This window comes from Octopus bimaculoides, chromosome 2 (assembly GCF_046866305.1).
Source record: "Octopus bimaculoides isolate indiv1 chromosome 2, ASM4686630v1, whole genome shotgun sequence".
Taxonomy (NCBI): domain Eukaryota; kingdom Metazoa; phylum Mollusca; class Cephalopoda; order Octopoda; family Octopodidae; genus Octopus; species Octopus bimaculoides.
The window spans coordinates 163,509,716-163,534,326 of NC_142929.1; the positions used below are offsets into that span (position 1 = coordinate 163,509,716).

Sequence of the window (24,611 nt, forward strand, 5' to 3'; positions counted from 1 at the left end):
ACCACACCAGATCAGATTGGAACCTGGTGCAGCTTCCTAGCTTACCAATTTTCAGTCAAAACATCCAACCCATGCCAGCATGGAAAATAGATGTTAAATGATGATGATGATCCACAGCATTGCAAAACATATTTTGAAGCATTTCAGTAGTTACCTCCTGCACTACTAACTGAAAGCATTCATTAAGTTCAGCTTAAATATTGCTCCATCATGGGGATCGAGGTTGAGAAAATGATTGCAACCAAATTGAAAAAAAGGTGCTGTAAGCAGGATCCAACAGGAATGAAAATAAAATTATTAAAAAAACTATAAAAATTTATACACTTTTAATACATATTAAACATGGTAAACATAAATAAAAGTGAGTTTTTAAAAAAAACTGTCCAATTTCACTGAAATAGATAGTTCATTCTGGGGCACCCTGTATATATATATATATATATATATATATATATATATATATTATAAGGGATAAAAATCCAAATTTACAGGTAAAAACTCAAATTTTTCTATATGTGACAGTGGATTTTCATCGATGAGTTCATGAACCTTGGTTCTTTTCCCTAAAACTATATATATATATATATATACTGGAGTGAGCACATAAATGTGAAACAAGGTGGAAAAAAAGAGTACTCAAATACTAGAGGTAGAGTAATATGCTTTATTTAAAAGCAGCAGAAATATCACAGAAACTGTTACTCAGAGTAAAGTATGGTGACTGAAGGAGGATAAAATTAAGTACAGCATAACCTGGTCCATAGTAAGGCATGTGAAACCATACAATATAATTTCCAGGAGATGCTGTCTCTGCTCCGAGGAATCCCTGTCTATACTGTGGACAAATGAGAAGATCATTAATAGAATTTGTGAAAGACTCTCGAGATGCCTACACACGTATAAATGTACTTTCACACAATGCAGTGGTAATGAATTTGAGTAACTGTTAACATAATTTACTTTAAGGTATGGATGAATTAGGTTTAGTTTTAACCTCCTCACTCTTATAAACACCAAATAGATATTTAACTCACTTTGTGATCATGAATGCACCAAACCACACGTGTGTATGCTTACATTTTCATGGATGCTTGTGTGAGCGAGTGTACATGCGCCATGCAGCTTACGAGAGGGCATTTATACATCCATATTTGTTAACAGTTATTTTCAATACTTTTCTCACTGTATTGCATGTTCATTTCTTTTTTGCATCTGTGATTTTATTTTGGATCTTCTATGTAAATGAAGATATTTCCTGCATTTTGCTGATTTTCTTTCTATGAAATGAGAAGATACATTGCAGAACTGTTATTTTAATGAGTTGTGTCTATTTATCACCCAATGAGACACATCTGCACTGCCAGATGCTCCTGAACCAGTTGTTGAGTTTCTCACCTGTTAAGGATCAATGCTAGATGTGTTGAAACAATTGTCATGATTAATAATAAATTCTCGTGTATTCCATCTTCCGTTTTTCATTTACTATATATATATATATATATATATATATATATATATATATATATATATATCATCATCATCATCATCGTTTAGAATCCACTTTCCATGCTGGCATGGGTTGGATGGCTTGACTGAACTGGTAGACCAGGGAGCTGCACCAGGTTCCAATCTGATTTGGCAAGGTTTCTATGGCTGAATGCCAGTGGCATTGGCTATTAGTACGATTTCATTTGGCTTGACAGGTCTTCTCAGCACAGCTTATTGCCATATATATATATATATATATATATATATATATATATATAGCATCGCCATGCGGATAATGATAATGGTGAAATATATATATGATTAAGTCTTGTATCCCCAGCATTCTGAATTACCATGTTACCAATTATACAACCAAATGTTTGTCTGTCTCTTTTCAAATTAGACTATAAATGTTGTAAACTAACCTCGGTGAAGAAACGTGTAGATGGGGAAAATATTACCTTGCTTGGTAAAAAGTAAGGGTTGTCAACAGAAAGGGTAACTGGCTGTAGAAAATCTGCCTCAATGAATTCCATCTGACATATGCAAGCATGGAATATAAGATGCTAAATGCTGCTGCTGTCTACATTGTCCAGTATTTCCTTCTCATTTTGAGATGATAGTATGATTTGAGGGAGATTTAGCTGGTCAAAAGACCACCTTTGGGGCTCTCTTTTTTAACTGAATGTATTAACTTTTTATGACTACCAGGTGATAAAAATTGTATTTATTTCCAGGGATTGTGACCTTAACTAATTCAAAATTTGATACACAACTACAAATTATCCCACTAATGGCAGGATTTCTCCCTTTCCCTCTCATTACTCTGGCTAAATACAAACCCAAAACAGATTCTTCAGGTAACTGATTTTTGTTTATTTATTCATTTTACTAATCAAATACTTCATATTCTATGCCTCCTTGTAGAATGTTTTGCTTTCTTGTGTTACAGTGCTTCATGTTGTATATAATGGTACTGTCATATATAGTAGTTCACTGTATGATAACAGATTGTTTCACAATTATGCTTCAAAAATGTTCTGAAGTGGGATCTCAGAACTTTTTGTGGTATGAGACTAAATAATTGGGTGTTTAGAGAGATGGCAGTTACTGCTGTTGTGATATAAACTATTGATCTTTCAGCCAAGCAGTATAATAGTTTGCTAGCAAAACCTGTGGAAATTTGAGGTTTTATAGAAATGTTCTTATTTCTATTTTAATGCATGTATATTTTAGCTCTTCATAACATTGTTTCATTATGTTAAAGTTTTTGATTATACCTTCAGTTTCATTCCATAGTTCAGATTGTTTAACCATTTTTCTGTTAAAATACATTTCTTTTGTTTCAATTAATTTTGAAAACAATCAAAGATAAGTTATGAGTGAAATAACTGTTATTATTAAACTGGACATAAATTAACTTGAAATTTTGATGAATGATTTTAATTTAGATCACTTAGGCAATCTCAGGAAGGTTGATATATAAAGGGTTAAAGTGTAACATTTGGACACATGAATACCACTGTGGCAAACAGAATATTGTAGATTATCAGCTCAGTCAACCATAACTTATAACAATTACTGAAATTAAGTATGTACTACATCTCTTTAGTTAGAAGGGAGGTGGGAATGTGACCATGGTTTTTGTAGACCCTTCTAGATTGTTAAATGGTCAATGTAGATGATACTTAGCTTGCAAATACGGAAGCAAAAATTATTTATGTAATGCTCCAGATGAATACAATTTATAAGATTTTATAAAAATTACATAAAACATTTGTGATATTAGAAGATAATGAGCAATGGTCTGAGACAACTTAGATAAACAGGTCCACTGACAGAACACAATATTGTTCCAAAATATCTTTGTAACATCTGTTTGAATTACAGTTTTGTTCAAATATTTCAGTCATTTATATTACTTTTACTTGTTAAATTTTATTTCTCATCTGTAAATGTCATCTGATATATGATTTCCATACATTTGTCTTTATTTTTACATACAGAAGACAGTGAAAATGATCCATCTTGCGACTTTTACAAAGAACATTTTAAAAGTGAGCAGGTGCACAACAGCAGCCTAGGCAAACAAATACACATATATTCTGAGCAAAGCAGTGGTAACTTAGAAACAATGATGGTTTACTGAAAACATTGGTTCACAAGCAAAGAGAGAAGTTCTAACCAATTAAAACTATTTTGTTCGATATCCTCCCACTCCTTTCCTAACATGGATTGCTAATGTTGTTACATATGTTTTCTCCACTGCCTTCCTTGCTAACACAGACTGGCTGGATCTACAACAAGCATATGCAGAAATCTTCACAGTGACAATTGAATTTCCTTCCTTATATCTTGTCCGCTGGCCAGTGGTTACTAAATTCACTGAGTGGTCTTACTCAAAAGCACAATATATGTCATAATACTACATTTTTTAAGTACAAATTTAAACACTCTCAAAAAAAAAATTAAAATAGACTCAAGGTAAATTAGATAATCTCAAAGCAATTTAAAATGTTCTGAAAACAACTTAAAATAATTTCACTACAGATAAAATAGATATTTAGATAAAATATAATAAATGTCTGTTTTGAAGCATTTGACTGATTCATTTCAAACCTGGATTCATTTCACTGTTTACTTAGGCCTATAGTGCTGTCTTTACTTATAGTGACAAAAGTCAGCCTCAAAGCAATGATAGCTTGTTTCAAATTACATGTTTTAGGTTTCACTCTTAGTGAAATTCCAGTACAAGTACCAATAGTTTGAAGCAGAGAAGCAAATGGAGATCACACAAAAAGACTACACTTAAAACTCATCTGTGTACTGTTTCCCACTGAATGAAAAGATTGGGAATCCTTTGTTGCCACACATAGTATTAAGAAGACAATAGAGTATATAAATATTGTGCAGATATCCATGACAAAGTCAAGAAAATAAAGCATGAACATTTTAAGTCACTTGTTGATTGGTTAAATGAATGCCCACAATTCACATTGAAAAATCTTTGCAAATATTTACTTTCAATGTTTGAATAAACTGTGTCACAATAAACTATAGCAAGACATCTTGATGGAAGATTTCATTGAAGAATGTCTTTATTCATAAGCATACAAAAGAAATTTTGATAATTGTTCAAGAAGTGTTGCCAGTTAAAATTAAACAGTAATTTATTACTCATTAGATAAATGTATAAAACTATATATAGTTTGATTACTTAATTAGAAAAAGAGATTTAATTTGCTTTGATATTATTTCAATTTGCATTGAGTTCATTTTTATGCTTTGAGGTATTTTGATTTTTACTTGAAAAATGTAGATTGTTTTCAGTGTTCATGTAGATGTTTTAGTCATTTCAAACAAAAAACAATATGCAAATTAGCACAGCATTATGTGGCCAAATCTATTTATTCTATGTAGCTATTGTCTATTTACTTTCAGCATCAGAATTACACAAGCTGTGATGAGGTTTTGAAGAAGTGTGCAAAGAGTTTGATATTCGTGTCATACTGCCAAGAAGTTGCAGTATATTCCCTGAGTTTCATTCCATAGCAACAAACACATCTATAGGTTTTGGTTGTGTTACTGAAACATACAAAAATGCTCAGTACATCATTGTTAGAAATGTGTAGAGTCATATATATATATATGTGTGTGTGTTTACAAATTAACAATATGTAGTCTAAAACATAACTATACTTCAGTATAGTAGATTTAACTTCCATGCTGAGTTGCTATTAATAAAATTAGTCACCATAACCTGCAGCTCAGGAGTTGGTCAACATACAATTGTTTCTTAAATAAGCTTTGTAACTGATAACTGGAAGAAAGCAAATGAAATATAAAGCCACTAAAGAAATTCTACTCAAATGAAAATCAATCATACATACATGTATGTGTGTATGTATGTATGTATATATGTGTACACACATATATATATATATATATACACACACATGTATACATACACATATCTGTGCATACACACACACATATATATATATATATATATATATATATATATACATATACACACACACACACTGTATTTGATGGTATAAATGATGCAGAGGCATATTAGATGCACTTCAATTTCAGAAGTGCAAATCCAGAAAAAAATATTTTTAGGGTATTAAAGCTTATGGGAGGCCCAACTTTGCATATATGGCCCTGGGTGATTATTTTTTTTTTGAAAAAAAAGTGCACCATGTGTGTATACTTAACATAAATATATTTTTGTATATACATGTGTATATATATATATATATATATATATACATATATACATACATGTATGTGTATGGATATATATAGATATATATACATACATGTATGTGTATGGATATATATATATATATATATATGTAGCTATGTATACATATGTACATACATACACACGACTACATGTGTGTGTGTATATATATATATATATATATATATATATATATATATATATACACACATACACACTCAGAAGAAAAGAAAAAGGTTCTACTTTGACTGTATGAATTAACGATTCACAATCAAGTGAAAAAAATCAAAGAAAATTTTATTTTTTAGAATTATGGAGTTGGTTATGAATTGACTCAAAAGGGAAAATAATTTATAAAGAAAGATGTATTATGTTAAAGATTTTTGTTTGTTTAAAAAATGTTGAATTTTAATTTATAAGAATGTATCAAATATTCATTTATATTGTTTCCTTTTTTGTTTTTGTTTCATAATTTCATCAGACAATATACATCCATGTTATTACTATAGATGTTTTGCTGATAGCATCCCCCCTCCTGCCAATCAAAGTAATGTTACTACTCAAATAAATTTATCCAGATTCATATGTATAACATCATGCTTGCTGTAGAATTTGAATGCTTACTTTACGAACCGAAATCTGGCTACAGTAACAGTACTTATTTAGTAATGCCTTATATATATTTTATTACCAAAAAGTCAATTCTGAATCTCTAGTAAATGTCTGTTGTTGACTATACACCCAGCTAATAAAGGCGGGTAAGTTTTATTAATATATATTTTTAAGATTTAATCATTATGAGGAAGTTCTCATGATTGTCTTTCCTCTGTTGTTGGTCAGACTAATATGGTTTATTTACCTTGATGATGTCTGCAGAAACACCAGAAGGTTGCTATTCTGGGAAGAAAGAATAGGGTTAAAAAAAAAAAAAAGTGAACGATACTGGTCTCAGTGAAATAGTATTTGATATACCGGTATTTGATTCAGTCGTAACTGAATGAATGGCAAAGACTCACTAGCATAGTGCAACCTCTAGCCGACAAACATGCAGTCTCCTTACTCTGCCTTTATTCTTTCTTCTGTTGTAACTTCTACTGTATCTCACTGCCACCATCACTCTTTTAGTCCATTCTTCCTTCCTTTCCAGAATGACAGCCTGTAATTTCAGCAGACATCATCTCAGTTATTCAAAGTAAACAAACTATATCAGTTCAATGCCTTGGTTTTGTATATGGACCAGGATGGCTTTGTGCACAGCCACAGCATTGTCACATATGTGGAAGCTGTGCTCTTGTGGGTCTCATAGTATCAGCCAGTATTGGGGGTGGAAATATTTTCTGGCACTGAACAGGAAAATCAGTCTTTGAGATGTTTTATCAGCGTTTAGAATGTGCTTTCGTCAAGAGAGATCCTCATTGATAATGAGGTCCTGCATTTGGAGCAACCATGACTGGGTGAGATTCACATTGTAGGCCTTGCTTTTTCACTTGATCAGCTGCAGTGTAACTATGAATAAACCACTTGGAGGACTTAGGGTTTTGAGTTTTTGTTGTGTATGGCATATGGAGAAACATGTTTAAAAGAATGGCTTCAGTAACTCAGCTGTTTTCTGTGGGTCAGGAATAACTGGAAAAGCTCTAACTCCTTGACTGACTTGAAGTGCCAGAGTGTTTGGAGTAGGTGAAGAGGTACTTTGTAGTATATGATTGCATGTTGGACATTTACAAGGAAGCAGTGATCAAATGACTTGATGGGTGTAGTCAGTCAGGATTTGGCAGAGGTTAAGCTTTGAAGTAAAAAAATTACAATGAGTATTTGAATGGAGGTGGAAGTACGACTGTATACTTAAAAAATGTTTCACCACTTTTATAATTTTTCCACCTCTGTTACTTTGATTTACAACGTGCCTCTTGATTTCCAGTTCAATAATGTCATACTTCTTGTTCTCACACCACTGGCTCCGCCGTTATTGCCTGTTATGTGTTGGAGTGATTGGATAAAACTTCCAACTGACATTGTAATGTCACAGGGTGACAATAATTGTCTTTACAGAATGAAAATGAGTCGCTAATGTCATTTATTGTGCAATGGCTGAACTTCTGAACAGGCATGGCATTCAAAATGTGAATTCACATGCAGGGTTGTTAGTAAGTTAGGGAATATCATACTGTAAGAATGACAGAGAGGGAAAATAACCAGGGTTGCCTCCAACCAGAAAACTTAATGGAAAAGTGGGCTTTAGCTTATATAATACAGCAAATCAAAATAGTTCTGAGGATAATCATGTAAAATGACTAATTCTAGAAAGGAAAAAAATAAAAAGCAAGGGAGACAATCCCAAAATTTTATAAATCACTTAGAATAATTTATAATAGCCTTTTTGCCTTAAATTTTGTATGTTTTCAAAGACAAAAATTATACTGACATTCTAACATCGATTTTTTTTTCTCTTTCTGAAAATGTTTGCATGTTACAAATGTGTCATAGTGTAACCAGGAAGACATTTTAGAGGGAAGTGTAAATGCTATTGTGACAGTCATGCCTTTCTAAGCAGCTACATTTTAAGGAACATTAAGATAGTGATGATTTCCAACATAAACGATGCAAATACTATAAAGCATCATTATTGTATTTGCTTTTTTCATGCTAGCATGAGTTGGATAAGATTTATTGAGGTAGTATATATGCCCTTCCTGATGTCAACTCTCACCTGTTTTTAAGTAAGGCATTTTCATTTCATGTCACAACCACCATTCTACAGAACATATTGTTTACAGGAAACAGATAACATCAGTCACCCAAACACAGTGTCTCTGCAAAGAGCAAAATAAACAATCATGCACATATAGATTTGTTTGTTTTACATTTTTTTTTCATGTGAACATGGGTTGGATGAATGCTTCTTTTTGAAGCATAATTTACAGCTGAGTAAACTTTCTGATGATAACACTTGCCATTTTTCTCAAGTAAGGTATTTTTTTATTCCATTTGTGTCAACACCATTGTTGCTCAAATGGTTTCATGTGAAACTGCAAAATATAAGATGCCTACATTGCATACGCACAAATGATATGGTTTGTTTACCAATTTCACTGACAAGGCATCGATCAGTCCATGTCTATAGTAGAAGACATCTGCCTAAAGTGTCACATTAAATCATAAAACAAAAAAAAATGTAAACATGCCAGAATCACTAACTTGAGCAGGTAAATATTCACTGGGGAGTTTCTCCAGTGATCTGCATTGTGGATGGGGGACCATTGACCAGTGTGTACATGCCAGGTTATAACACTTAACGCCGTTTCTTGGTAAAACAGTGCTACGCAAACGCCAAACACTACAATGATCTTTTCTTTAACAACAAAGAAGCAGATGTCTGCTTATCCTGACTGCCTCATTTACTATAGAACTTCAAAAATACTTGAAGAGAAAAGACGAGACTAGTTTCTGATTACATCCCAGCCGTCATCCAGAAGAGCCCTACCCTCTACAAATATCTGTTGGACTTGTGTAAGAAGACCTATAAAAAAAAAAACAAGCCAACAATCTTCTCAGTCTTCAATTATTCATTCAACTCACCACAAAAAAAAAAAAAAATCACAGCACTTTTTCCTGCCTCATTTCTACAGAGGAATTACACTCGTCTCTAGCCTTAAATTCTACAACTTAATGCCCACTAAATGGAACTGCCCCTCATATCAAACCCAAACTACAATAGAACTAAAACAGCTTCTGCAAAGACAGAATAACACTACTGCAAATGTTTGTCCTTAGAAGGATCATAGCAGAGCTCTGAATCTCCAAGTAAAAGAATTCAATTCTATTTATGAATTTCTCCACAGCATTTAATAGTATCAAATTAAAAATAGAAAACCACAAAATTACATACCAGTAACTTACTAATTAGAAAATGGTTAATTAAGTATTCAGGAACAGGACAAGTAACCAAAAAGTTGGCAATATGTATCCTGTCATTGATAGTTCGTATCCTATTTAATGGTTCAGTCCATTTATGTAAGGGCCACAAAGTACAAAGCAACTCCATTACTCCTAGGACAGACAGCTTGCTCTCAAGGTGTATTAATCAGTTAAAAGTTTAGCATCTGTGGGCAAGCTGATTTGTCCTAAATATACACTTCATGAAGACTGCTTCCAGTGGTAACAATGAACAATGTTTATGACAAGAAACAAATACTTTTTATTCACAAATTAAAATACTATATATATATATATTTATATATCAGTACCCCCTGACTGGCTCCCGTAGGATTTTCGAGCGAGATCGTTGCCAGTGCCCCTGGACTGGCTTGTGCGGGTGGCACATAAAAGACACCATTTCGAGCGTGGCCGTTTTCGTGCGGGTGACACGTAAAAGCACCCACTACACTCTCTGAGTGGTTGGCGTTAGGAAGGGCATCCAGCTGTAGAAACTCTGCCAAATTAGACTGGAGCCTGGCGTTGCCATCCGGTTTCACCAGTCCTCAGTCAAATCGTCCAACCCATGCTAGCATGGAAAGCGGACGTTAAACGATGATGATGATGATGATGATGATGATATATATACATATATATAAGGAGAATTCATGAAAAAACAACAGATTTAGATTACCCTGACAAAAACAATGCTTATTTATACACATTATTTTGAATTAATAATGCATTATCTTGTAGCTTCAAGAGTTCGATGATACAATTGTTTATTTTTAGAATGACATTCCAGAGTAGTTGTCAGAGGCTGAACCAGGCTGGTTTAAACTTAAAACAGGTAGAATATTTGGGCTAAATACGGCCAGTTTAAACGCTAAATGGAGATATATATATATATATATATATATATATATAATTAGTATTATTACAAAGAAAATCAATTTAGACAACATCAAGAGATATTTGAAAACATCCTGTGTGAATTTTAACAAATGGTATGATTTTTATGTGGGGGGAAACTATACAATTTAATTGAAACATTTTGAATCCTGAATATCAAATAGTCTAAATATAAAATTTAAAAAAAAAAAAATTACACATTTAATATTTATTTATAAATAATGAATACAAAATGGAATCCATTACACATGCTGTATCTTTCTCTTCAAGTTTCTGGACCCTCACTACCAGGTACCAACTGAAAAAATATATAAAAGAGAAAATTAATAATAATGTCTACCCACAAATAACTGATAAACCAGTTATAATTCATGGTCCTATACTTATCTCAACTAGTTTGAGGCTCTCCTTTGCCTTCAGTTTTAATAATATTATCAACATCATTTCCCATTTTACATTGTTTTAAAGAAAAAAAGGTATTTTATTTAGGGTGTATGAGTTTACATCTACACTATATTTTTGACTGGTTTATTGTCTTATTGTTGAATGTGAATGTAATCCTAGACTAGATTCAAACCAGAAGCCATTATTTCTTAACTAAGAGTAATAAAATTCTGCAAGGGTATGACTGAGAAATTTTAAGGAATTTGCAGTATCAAAACACTTTGCATATTCCCCATCAATGTTACCTACTCAAGTGGATAGAACTGTATCATATAAAAAGAGGAACTGTGAAGCCCCTTAGGTCTGAGCTGAGGAAAATCGAAAAGTCATCTTAATGAAAGGAGAAACACCCAAGCCAAGAACAACTAAATCTTTCATCCTTTACTTGTTTCAGTTATTAGACAGTGGCCATGCTGGGGCACCACCTTGAAGAATTTTAGTCAAATGAATCAACCCAAATACTTTTTTCTAAGTCTGGTACTTATTCTATCGAGCTCTTTTGCTGAACCTCCAAGTTGTGGGGACGTAAACACATGAACACTGGTTGCGAAGCAGTGGTGGGGGGACAAACACACATATGTGATGGATTTCCTTCCCTGTCTATTTATCTAATCCACTCACAAGGCTCTTATCAGCCCAAGGCTATAGTAGAAGACATGGAATTATGAGGTTGGAACTGAACCCAGAAGCATGTAGTTGGGAAGCAAGCTCCTTACCACACAACCATGCCTGTGTCTATGATTTAAAAAGGAATACTACATACTATTTGGGGAGAAAATTTCTATGACTGATAGAAAATCACTAGAAACTTAGAAATAACAAAGAAGCAGAGTTTGCTGAAAATCCATCTCTAAACCCAGTATTGACATCATCATGACTATGGCTGTTATTAATGGAGGATGAATAGAAAATATACTGAAATTACAACATTAACTGAACAAAAATCTGATTTCTGATTTTAGAGATGAAGATTCCTAGTTCAAGTCCAGTCTGGACATGTATAGACACTTTATGACAATTGAAGATCAAACTAATTGGAAATGTAGAGTAAATGTGAATAATGCAAATATACTCTTTGTAAATGAGGTTAATAGTATGAAAGATAATGTCACATACTTAAGCAGGAAGTGGGGATAATATACTCAGTTAAAAGAAATGTTTTAATCAAGTAAGATTACACTCATTAGATAAATTATTGGTGTTAATGACTATTCTCATCAAAGGCAAAGGAAACAACAATTGAAGAAGGAAAGGCAATGTGAGTCAATGTTGTTCAACAATAGCAACTTTAGATATGTTTAGGTCTTTTCTTCAACAATGTATAGGCTTATTTATACAGATTGACTGAGAAAGTTTTGATGAAAAAACATTTACCCACAAAGCAAATATAAATAATGAAATGACAAAAAATTTACTGATATCTTGTAAATGCCTTATGTGGAAGCAGCACTGTTGTGAGATAAACCCCAAACCTGCAGAAATTTTAAACAATGCAAATTTACACATATACTGAGAATGATATTGACATTTAATCAACAATAATACCAGTGAAGGCTATTTCAAAATTCATACCAAAAACTTAGTTAAGTAATGCACTTAAGAAACATTTCATTAAAAACACTGAAAGACAAAATAAAATCTGCAAAAATTAATCAGACAAAAAAGACAAGATCATATATTTTTACCATGGTAATGTTGTTGCCATTTAGCAATATTTGGTCTAATTTTGTAACTCTACGTCCTTCAGGTGTGCTTTCACTAAAAAATTAAAAAATAAAATAGTTGATTTCATTTCTCATATGTATGCATATACAAATAGAAGAAACAGACTTTAATACATATACATAGAATTAATTTTGAAGCTGGTGACATACTCAGAGTTTTTTGCTATGTATGTTCTTTCAAGTGCCTGAATGAACATATGAGAAACCTCGAGTACTGAGGGAGAAACCATTAAATCTAAATGAAAAAGATATCTATAAATGTAGATAAATATCTTGCCATGTGTGTATATATAACTTCAAAATACTAAGCATAATTATTGCTAAGGAAGTTGTATGCAGTAGTCAGAGCTTAAGTGGTGCATAAATGTAAGGTTTTGAGGCAAATTTCAACATCAAATACACACACATTATACAAGGGGGTATGCAAAAGAAACCAGAATATTTTGCAATGTTATTTCATTCACATAGCTTTATGTGCTTACACTTTTATTGTTTCAAAGTACTCTCCATTTGAAGCAATGCATTGGTCCAGACATGTTTTCCACTGTTTGAAGCAGTCCTGGAACCCTTGCAAAGTGATGCCTTTTAGTGCCTCTGTTGGTTTTTTCTTCACCTCTTCCACATCTGCAAAACGTTTTCCTTTAAGGACTTTTTTCATTCAGGGAAACAAAAAAAAAAAAAAGAAAAGATTGGGTGAAGTAGGAGGGTGGGTAAGTGGAGTCTTGCCATTTTTGGTCAAAAACTGTCTGATACTCAAGGTGGTGTGCACAGGTGCGTTGTTGTGATGAAACCACCATTCTCCACTTTGCCACAGGTCGTGACATTTTCATTTCACTGCATCTCATAAACGCTTCAGAACTGCCAAGTAAAATGTCTGGTTAACAGTTTGACCAGGAGGAACAAATTCTGTGTGGACGATTCATTTCACATCGATGAAACAAATCAGTATCATTGTAACATTGGACTCCACTTGACTTGCTCTTTTTGGGGTGTGGTGACACTGAATGCTCCCATTGACTTGATTGCTGCTTCGTTTCTGGGTCATAGCCATAGCAAGCAGCTTTTGTCACCAGTGATGACCTTCAAAAAAAAAAAGGTCTGGATCAACTTCCACCTGTTCTTTCAGTTCATGACACACATTCAGTTGTAACTATTTCCATAAGAAAGAAAGCTATAGATTTCACTGTAACTCTTTTCATTTGCAATTCTTCACTGAAAATTCATTGGCAGGAACTCCAGGACACACCAGTCATACCAACAAATTTGTCAATTGTTCAGCGACGGTCCTCCAAGATCAGTTCATGAATTTTTGTGATGTTTTCATTTGCTCGGGAAGTCAACAGTCGCCCTGAATGAGGTTGGTCTCCAAGCAACAAGGGACCATTCCTAAAGCGTGAAAACCACTCATAAACTTGTGTTTTGCTCATAGCAGTGTCCTTGTAAGCTGTTTGGAGCATGACCACTATTTCAGTTGTCTTTTCCTCAACAGAAAACAGAATTTCATGAAAGCATGCTGTTCCTTTGTTTCAGTCATAGCAGAAATCAATGAACAGGGGAGAGGCACTGTAAAACAAAGACGCACCATGTGGCAATATGACTTCAGCGGACAATGCCAGTCAGTAGATTGATGCTTGAGGGTCACATCAAGTGGCTTCTAGTGGTGGAAACTTGAACTATAATGGACTTGTCCCACAGAGAACATTTCCAGTTACTTTTGGGTACCCCCTTGTATATATGTAAATAAAACAGTGACTCTACTTTACTTAAACATTCAGAGACAGCTGACAGGGTGAACATGTCCTAAACCCATGAAACTAAGTAATTTGGAGCTGAATCAAACTTATATTTAGTAAGTCCAATCTTTCGTTTGTTCACAAATGTGTGTGTGTGTGTAGAGAGAGAGAGAGTGAAAGAGAAAGAGATTTGTGTGAAAAGTTTATCGTATACTAGCAGAAATACCCGGCGTTGCCCGGGTTAGGGATTCACACAGACAGACAGACAGACACACACACACACACATTCCCAATACATGTAGGATTCCTCACCATACAGGTGACAGGCACAGCTGAAAGATGCATTACGGATCTATAGCAATTGGAAGGGCATGACCCAATTGAAATAATAGCGTGTGACGTTTGGAATAAAGGGAAATGAAAGTGTCACCTCTGGAGTTTGCAAATGACCACTATACCGATAGGTAACTGTGCAGACAAAATTTACAATCGATAAATGTCTTAGAACAACCAGTCTCTCATCTGGGAAGGCCTTGAAATCAATGTTACCAACTGGGGACTATGTGTGTCGCAGTGATAATAAAAAGGCTCAAAGGAGGTCTGTAACAAAATAATTTTACTCAACACTTTGCAAGTGAATCAGTGGAGGCAAAAATGCGTCTCATTTACTTGACAATTTATGCACCACATTGCAGAAATCACAATGCAAGTATATCTGAAAGGGTAGTCTTACACTGTTGTACCGTTGAATTACAAATAATGCTCATCTGTTATGTTCGGGTTAAAATTTCATCGACATCAAAAATATATGAATTTTCATGGGAGTTATGGCTGTTATGCATAGAATATAATTTCCAAATTTCATAAAGATCCATTCAGTACTTTTGACGTAGTTTTGGATAAGAAAACAAATGACTAATGTGTGTGTTTGTGTGCATGTGTACGTGTGTGATGGGTGTATATATGTATAGATATCTGTATGCATGTATATATATGTATATATGTGTACATATTACATGTACATCTATATATATATATACATCTACACATATGTATACATATACATGTATGCATATAGATCTATATCTATATATATATCTATACATATACGTGTACATATACATCTATATATATATACATATACATCTCTCTCTCTCTCTTTCACTCTTTATCTCTCTCTCTCTCTCTGAAAGTATCTGTCATTACAGTATCGAAATGTGATTGTTTCAGTTAGTGGAATAACGTGTACATATACATTTATATGTATACATATACATCTCTATCTCTCTCTCTCTCTCTCTCTCTCTCTCTCTCTCTCTGAAAGTATCTGTCATTACAGTATCGAAATGTGATTGTTTCAGTTAGTAGAATAATTTCATTTTTAAAGTGAAAGTATTTGACATGAGTGTTTTTGTTTCACTTTTGACACGTAATACTTAAATAGTGGAGGAGATATTATGTTGCTGTGGGCTCGATCACTGCAAGAAGTTAAACATTTTTTTTGACTAAAACACAACTGGGACCCTAAGTAAGGCATCTGTAAAATTTGAATGAAATTGGTTGCGTAGTTCTCGAGTTTTAGGGATTCACACACACACACACAGACAGACACACATTCTCATTTTTATATATATAGATATTAGCTACTTGACTACATTAGGACCATTTATATGATTTGGGTTTAGTACATCTGAATGTGCGTGATTTTAAAGCATCAGTCCCCCTCACCCTTCACCAACACTCACTTACTCTTTCTGTCTCTCTTTTATACAAACTGCTGTTGTTGCTTTTATAAGTGTTGACTTCAAAGTAAAGTGGTTTTACAGTTTAGGTCTACTCTAAATATTAACAGTCAATCAACAAACATATCTTACCACCACCACCACCACAGTTTTAGGCGAGTTCACCAGTGTTAGAAGTGTGAGTATTTTGTTGTTAATATGGATGGTATTAAGTGTATATCGAAGGAGGGCAACATAGAGGTTATGAAAGGTCAAAAAGTATCTTTCACTATATTTACAACAAAAGAAAATCCTTCTCTCACTATTTGGTTATAACATGAAATAATCACATGTATTAAACAGCTTTGAAGGGGTGGGTTAAATATTTAGTAGTCATTATCAACCAAGGATTTCAGACATTTGTTACAGTGTCTTAAGAGTTTTAAATGAGTAAATTATTTAAACAATTCATTCCTTCACCACCATAAGCATTGCACACGCACACATACAGTGAATGTTGTGCAGTTTGTGACCTATTTTTTAGATTTCCAGTTGTAATCATAAGAGTATTCCAGCTAGGGGTTGTAAAAAATAAATTGATGAAGAATTAATTGCAATATATTGGTCCAATTAATTGATTGGAGTTGTACTGCCAATTAAATAATTAATTGCTATCATATCAATTAATTGCAGTTAATTGCAACATTGTCAGTGAAAGTTTTTCAAATGGCTCATACTTCATTCGATGCTTAATCAGCAAATACAATGTTCTATTATTATTATTTGAAGTATTGAATTGACACTTTGCTCTGACTTCTGAGAATGATTCGCACATTCTGTCATATTTGGGAATTGGTAATTGTGTATGTTGTCAAATAATCAGTCGAGTGATTCTTGGTTCTGACTGCCGAGAATGATTCACACATTCTGTCTTCAAGTCATTAAATCGTAACTTTGCCTGCAATGCAGTTGTATCTTGAATTCCAATCCAATCATCATCATCATCATCGTTTAACGTCTGCTTTCCATGGGTTGAACAATTTGACTGAGGACTGGCAAGCCAGAAGGTTGCACCAGGCTCCAAACTGATCTGGCAGAGTTTCTACAGCTGGATGCTCTTCCTAACGCCAACCACTCCGAGAGTGTAGTGGGTGCTTTTACGTGCCACGCTCAAAATGGTGTTTTTTTATGTGCCACCTGCATGGGAGCCAGTCCATCGGCACTGGCAACGACCTCGCTCGAATGATTTTCTAACGTGCCACCAGCACAAGTGCTAGAAGGCAACGCTGGTTACGATCACACTCAAATGGTGCTATTTACGGGCCACTAGCACGGAAGCCAGACAGCTGCTCTGGCAATGAACACGCTCGACAGTGCTGTTAGTGCTCCACTGGTGCGACTAAATTAGACTTTCATCAGCGGAGTGGCGAAATATCTTCTAACCCATGTTGCATGAAATGAGAAAATCGTCAGAAAATATTTTAACTAAACAGACAGTGAACTTGTATGGAAATGCAAGTGTGGAAAAAAGTTGACCCAAAAAATAGGAACTGGATGGACAAATCTTATAAATCATAAAAAACCAACATCCAGAGTATTTTACTACACCAGCAAATGGATAAATATCTTTATCGAGTTTTCTTTCACCAAGAAGTAGTTTGGTCAGTCGCTTGGCCTTAAATGTTTATGGTTGGATTGAGTGGGTATGTGTTAGTTTAAAACCATCTTCCTTTACTGAAGACCCACTGGCTTGTAAGTACACAAACTTAGGAAGTATGACAAATGTGACCTTAAAGAAATACATGGAGAAACTTACTCGAGAAGTGGAAAAGCAAATATCTGATGAACTTCCAAGTAACTTATCATTGGTAATCGACATTTGGACTAAGGGTTTGACGCATTTCATTGGACCTTTTGCATCTTATTCATGCAATTACCAAAATGAATATCGTACTGTTTTGCTAAAGATGGAAAGGTGTTGTTTATTGGAAGTTTTGCTGTCATTTCTGCACATTAAGCAAACATGGAAAGACCTTCGTGGTTAGTGACACAGACATACACACTGATTTCTTACATAGAGACAAACCTTTATAGAAAAAACTAAATGAGATTGAGTGATGCTCATGTGTTTCCAAAATTTATCTTTCACAAAAATTTAAAAAGTAAAAACCTTGAGAATATTATAAACACAATCTCATTTACACTTCCTATAAAGCTTAGTGTCTATGTAACAAATAAGGTGTGTTAGTTTTCTCAGATGTGTACCTAACACATGTACATGACAATAACAACAATATTACTCAATAGCAATAATTATGAAACAAAATTAAACATGAACCACAAGTGAGATGTCATCTATATTGAACTACTGGAAAATAACTCAGTGTTAATAGTCAGAGGTACACAGCATCCTAACACAGGTCTTTTGAACAAATGAGGTCAGACAACATGCAAGAAATAGCAACTAAATCTCTTTCAACTTGTACCTCACTGTCTTAGAAAAAGATACATAGGATAATGTGATCTTGGATTCCATGCAGCTGAAATACTTTTGATCACAGGCTGGCTTGATCAGCGCTAACCTGAGACTATAGAACACCAACCCCTGCTGTTTGACCAGTGTTCCATGCATATCCTAGTGTATCTAAAACTACATTATTCAATGTGTCCAGATTGTCATGTTTGGCTGTTAATTGCAGCTAGTTGAGTGACCAGGTAAAACTCAACTAGAACAGCATCATAGACTCATCATACCTTTCCTATGAAGATCCTAAATATTTTAGAAAAGCTAATTCCTAAAATTACCAATCCACAGTCTCTAATGGCACAGATTCTGACCAGATATTCAGAAACCTTACAGAAAAATACACGACTTCCAATAACAAAAAATAATCTCCACTCACAAAAAATAATCTCCACATCATATTAACTGCCATATATATTAGTAAAATTTTTGATTTCATCCTCCTGCAATCCACTTCTAAACAAAACACTGAAGAAATGCTATCAAACTGGTTACTGAACTGTCAAGTTGCTCAGCTGATGTGGAGTACAATAATAATGCATCTGGAACCTGAAATATCCTCAGTATTGTACCACAATGACCCAACCTCTCTGCAGATCTTTAATTTATATAGCTACTCAACCTGACTACACCTCCATAAAACATAGTGTTATATTCAGATAACATCACAGTCACATTCTCCCACCACCCTTCATAAATAACTATACAACTACATAAACCACTGAGGAATCTGGCTCCAAACAGATAAACTAAAAGTAGCACCTACTAGAGCCACCATTCACCAGCAGCACTAAACAACAAATACAATCAGCCTTCACATTTAACAACATAAACACACACACACACACACACACACACACACACACGGAAGCTGAAAATAACAAGGAATACTTACAATGATAGCACATATAGAAGATACAAGAAAAAAGAAAAACATACACAATACAAAAAAAAAAAGACCTATTATACATTGTACCAATCCTGTCTAGGTTTCTGGTCTTCCCACAACAAACCACAAAGAACTCAAAACTACACATCTCACCAATTTACATACAGGTTGTGGTCATAAACCATCTGCACAGCAAAACAAAATACTCAAAATGAAAAAAGTACTTGTATATATGAGGTACAATTTTGTTGCTGTACCAAGTTCCAATCCTCTCAGTTCCTGTGAACCACTCTAACATATCTAAGATATGTCCAATACTCTATTACAATCCAGGACAAACCTCATCCACTCGGTTCAAACAAACAAAATGCATTCATCCAAGAAGAAACATTTATCGTGTTGGTTGGATAAATCTTTTGCCTTTTATATAAAACACAAAAACAGTAAGTGTAAGCCAGCAAAGAAGTGTCTGTGTGGTCATTGACCAGCTATAAATAGCAGTGAAATCTTCCTCAAACCACAGCCTACTATCTTAGAAGAACATACTGAATAATGTAATCATAAATATACTTTATAAAAAAAAGAAATAAAAAGGAAAAGATAGGTATGGTTGGAATGTCTTTTGATCCGAGTTGATCTTGAGCTAAACAACAACAATATCAACCTCATTTACTCCAAATACTGCCAGGATGTATATAATGGTAAGAGAAGATCACCAGTTACACACACTAACTATCTCCATTCTGATCACTAATAGAATCTTGAGGCATATATGAACCAACAAAGAGTTACTATATGGTTACTCAGCCTGCTAACAGCAGAGAGATCTATTTCCTACCTACTAAAAGAAAGGATACATTATACAAATATTTATTAGTGACAGAGGCAGTATTAATATCAATGGGTAATATTTATGCCCACTTAAATGTGGATGGTCTAACATCCACATTTAAGTGGGCATAAACATTATACAAAATAATGACATGATCATATGTCTACTTGATCAAAGGTGGCCTGAAGCTAAACAACAATCAGGCATGGAGAGCAGAAAAAAGGTAATAAACTTGGAATGTCACATTGTACACCATACAATAAACCACTGCATGTTGTTTAGCCATAGGTAAGGCCTGGTTAATGCATAGGTCTTTAACTAAGTAAAAGAAATAACAATGATCGTTACCAGTGGCACGTGAAAAAACATTTGAGCAAGGTCATTGCCAGTGCCGCTGGACTGGCTCCTGTGCAGGTGGCACGTAAAAAACACCATTTGAGCGTGACCGTTGCCAGTACCACCTGACTGGCCCTCGTGCCGGTGGCACGTTAAAGCACCCACTACACTCTCGGAGTGGTTGGTGTTAGGAAGGGCATCCAGCTGTAGAAACTCTGCCAGATCAGATTGGAGCCTGGTGTAGCCATCTGGTTTGCCAGTCCTCAGTCAAATCGTCCAACCCATGCTCGCATGGAAAGTGGACGCTAGAAGATGATGATGATGATGATCTGAAACAGTAATTCTATGAGTTATAACTGGTTGTTTGATAGAAGCACCAGACACATGTTTCTCTTTAAATGAAAAACAAGAAGACATTGGATAACGGTAGTTCACATATGATAAAAAAAGGCAAGATGGTCATATATGAAATGATTTCATGTATAACTTTTTACATATGTGCTCCATCAAAACTGTCCCGGGGTTACACAACAATAACAACTATCTTAAGTGCTTATAGTCTACTTGAGAGCTGATCTTTGGAGATAGAGAATGAAATGTTTTCTGAATAAGGAGTCTGTCTGAAACATTACATTTCATCACTGCACTATGGCATACAAACTTATATTCCATTTCCTGATTTCTGTTGATGTAGGTAACTGTTACCACTAGTTTTCTTGGACTCTGGTTTTTATAAATAACCACAGCCAAGAATAGCAAAAGCTCATCACCAACCTACAACACTTACTTCCAATAAACATTGATTCTAGAATTATCTGGAAATCTGATGTAATTTAAAAGGATGAAGAAAAAGGAGAAGAAAAGTTACTAAAATGATATCAAATGATATCTCGGGTAACATCAAATATGCCAGACGGATTTTTCATGTTTCAGGTATGGAAAAAAAAAAAAAAAGTAAATAAAATGATTAACCAAAGCAACATCAACAAAAACAAAACCTATTTTATTTACTTTGGATGTGTGAGGTTATTAAGTACAAGCTATAGGCTGACTTCCATCACCTGAATAGAGGTGGAGGTGGGAAGCAGAGGAAGAAGCTGAGCAAAGAAGAAAAGTTTATTTTTGGCAATTGATATGAAGAGACGGGAAGGGTTTGTAGAATTTAGTGCTAGGCTCACCAGCACCCCAACCTCAAACACAAACATTGTTGCAGACAAAACAGTGAAGTGTACTGTGTGTCAGTCGGTTTCTTAAAAACTTACATTCTCCAGTTTGTTTGTATATCAGCTCCTCTGTCAGAGACATCAAATTAATCAGTCAAAGTTATATTTTGTACCTCAATTATTAGCTTTATTTAATTTTATTCTATTTATTTACTGTTTCCCTCACAACAAGCAATGTTTATTTGTGAGACTTTGACATGGATGGGACAAAGATGTGCCCTTTTCTTTCAGATAATCTCACCATCAAATGAACTGATGGAGGAGCCTGTACATTCAACCTCCTAATCCAAATCTCACTCAAATCATATTTATATTAAAAAAACAGGAAAGCTATAATGGACAAGTCATCAAGATACTATAAAAACAAGACTGATGGGATGATTTGTAAGACTGGGGCTGATGTGGGTACTAAAACAACAGTGATTATTAACAAGGAAGTGAGATCAATGTTAAAAAGGTGGTTAGAGGATCAATGACACTGAAAGTGGGGTAGCTGATAGGGAAATAAAAGAACCATTAATGAGTAGGAGGATAGGTATCAAAAACTACTGAGTAGAATCTAAATGAAGGAATTCATTTTCCAACATGAATGATAATCAAAGGCATAACTGTTTCATATTTTTAAGGATATCTAAAACTATATTGTCTCCTTCCAGCTTGTTGTTAAGGTGTAATTTGAGGGAGATTTGGTTACTATTTGGAGCAGGTCAAGTAACCCTATAAAGAGTAGATTGCTGATTCACCAAAAGAAGTGTTTATTTGTAGGATCATACTTTAAAATATTTTTAAATTCATGAAATGTAATACTTTTACATGCATAATTAGACACATACTAAAAGGTGAGTCTGGAGAGAGGAGTTGCCAGAGTAATTTAGTTGCTACTTTTATATTGAGTGACTGCAGAGACACTACTTCACTGAATGCCCTGCTTTAGATGTGTGATACATTTGAATAATGAGTCATTCTCATTCTCATTTTTAAATTCACTTTCCCATGCTGATACAGGAGTGAGTAGGTCATTTTCAACATAACATTTCTCAATTGGTGATGAAAACTCCCATCCATTGGGTCCAGTTTGCAGATAGGGAAATGACCTGTAGATATAAAAATTTAGCTGCAAATATTCAATAAGCAGTCTTGGACAAAATCATGGTTTGCCCTTTGGCAAGGTGCAGCACCCATTTGCCACTCTGTCAGGTGAAACCCTGAAACCTTTAAAAGAGTGGAAATGCTACTATCATTGGAAAGCAGGATAGAAGTAGAGAATAAAATGCAAAGCATAAAAAAAAAAAAAATTGGTCTTTGGATTTTTTCCCATTTTGCAGAATAGATTATACTTTTATGAATCTTGGTCTGGGAAACCCATCAGTTTGATTGGCACTACAATCATCTATAGAACCTGCGACTGGAGATGAGAAATTAGCAATTGAAAGACATCATGGTCCTTTATGTTCTTTGTGAAGACAACCCTCCTGTGTGAAAAAGCATTGCATGCAGACAGAAGCTGTAGTTAAGAAATGATGAGGTGAGATCCACAATAAACATGCTGAATGACAGTAACAATAACTGATGTACCACCATGTAAAAACAGATTTTAAAGAATTGATTATAACGTATACTTATAAGTTACATTAAACTTTGAAGGAATGCTGAGGTGCAACTAAAAACTCAATTTGACCGTCCTTGCAGTTTTGTCAGATACAGTATGGTTAATAGATAATGAAGGTGCATGGCTTAGTGCTTAGAGCATCAGGCTTACAACCATGAGGTAGTGAGTTCAATTCTCAGACTGGGCTGTGTGTTGTGTTCTTGAGCAACATACTTTATTTCAGGTTGCTCCAGTTCACTCAACTGTAGAAATGGGTTGCAATGTCACTGGTGCCAAGCTGTATTGACCTTTGCCTTTCTTTTGAACATCAGTGGCATGAAGAAGGGAGGCTGGTATGCATGGGCAACTGCTGGTCTTCCATAAACAACCTTGCCTGGACTTGTGCCTTGGAGGGGAACTTTCTTGGTGCAATCTCATGGACATTCATGACTGAGGGAGGTCTTTGCCCTTTACCCAACAAATGATAATATCTCAGGGTAGATATCGAACTGATAATAAATTACCAATAAAAATTACAAAACACACTACACAGTTTACTCTTTTACTTGTTTCAGTCATTTGACTGCGGCCATGCTGGAGCACCGCCTTTAGTCGAGCAGATCGACCTCAGGACTTATTCTTCAGAAGCCTAGTACTTATTCTATCGGTCTCTTTTGCCGAACCGCTAAGTTACGGAAACGTAAACACACCAGCATCGGTTGTCAAGCAATGTTGGGGGGACAAGCACAGACACACAAACACACACGCATATATATATATATATATATATATACAACGGGCTTCTTTCAGTTTCCGTCTACCAAATCCACTCACAAGGCTTTGGTCGGCCCAAGGCTATAGTAGAAGACACTTGCCCAAGGTGACATGCAGTGGGACTGAACCCGAAACCATGTGGCTGGTAAGCAAACAACTTACCACACAATATATTTCATTATATCAAAATGAAACTATGAAATAGAATTAGCACTGTATCAGATTTGCTATGTTGATACAGACTCGCTAGGGCTTC

At 34.6% G+C, this 24,611-nt stretch overlaps 2 protein-coding genes across 2 annotated transcripts in view; one reads left to right on the forward strand and one right to left on the reverse strand.

Moving 5' to 3' along the window:
* Positions 1 to 5,358, forward strand: part of LOC106871725 (trafficking protein particle complex subunit 10) — a 33,642-nt gene extending 28,284 nt beyond the window's left edge. Inside the window, exons 21-22 of the mRNA XM_014918336.3 lie at positions 2,226 to 2,348; positions 3,495 to 5,358. Of these exons, the coding sequence (XP_014773822.1) occupies positions 2,226 to 2,348; positions 3,495 to 3,637 (266 nt within the window). The 3' untranslated portion in view covers positions 3,638 to 5,358. The remainder of the gene's footprint in view (positions 1 to 2,225; positions 2,349 to 3,494) is intronic.
* A 5,399-nt stretch (positions 5,359 to 10,757) lies between these two features.
* The window catches only part of LOC106871729 (U6 snRNA-associated Sm-like protein LSm5), a 57,248-nt gene continuing 43,394 nt past the window's right edge, over positions 10,758 to 24,611 (reverse strand). The window contains exons 4-5 of the mRNA XM_014918341.3: positions 12,697 to 12,769; positions 10,758 to 10,865 (exon numbers count right to left, since the gene is read on the reverse strand). Coding sequence (XP_014773827.1) covers positions 10,833 to 10,865; positions 12,697 to 12,769 — 106 coding nt within the window. The 3' untranslated portion in view covers positions 10,758 to 10,832. The remainder of the gene's footprint in view (positions 10,866 to 12,696; positions 12,770 to 24,611) is intronic.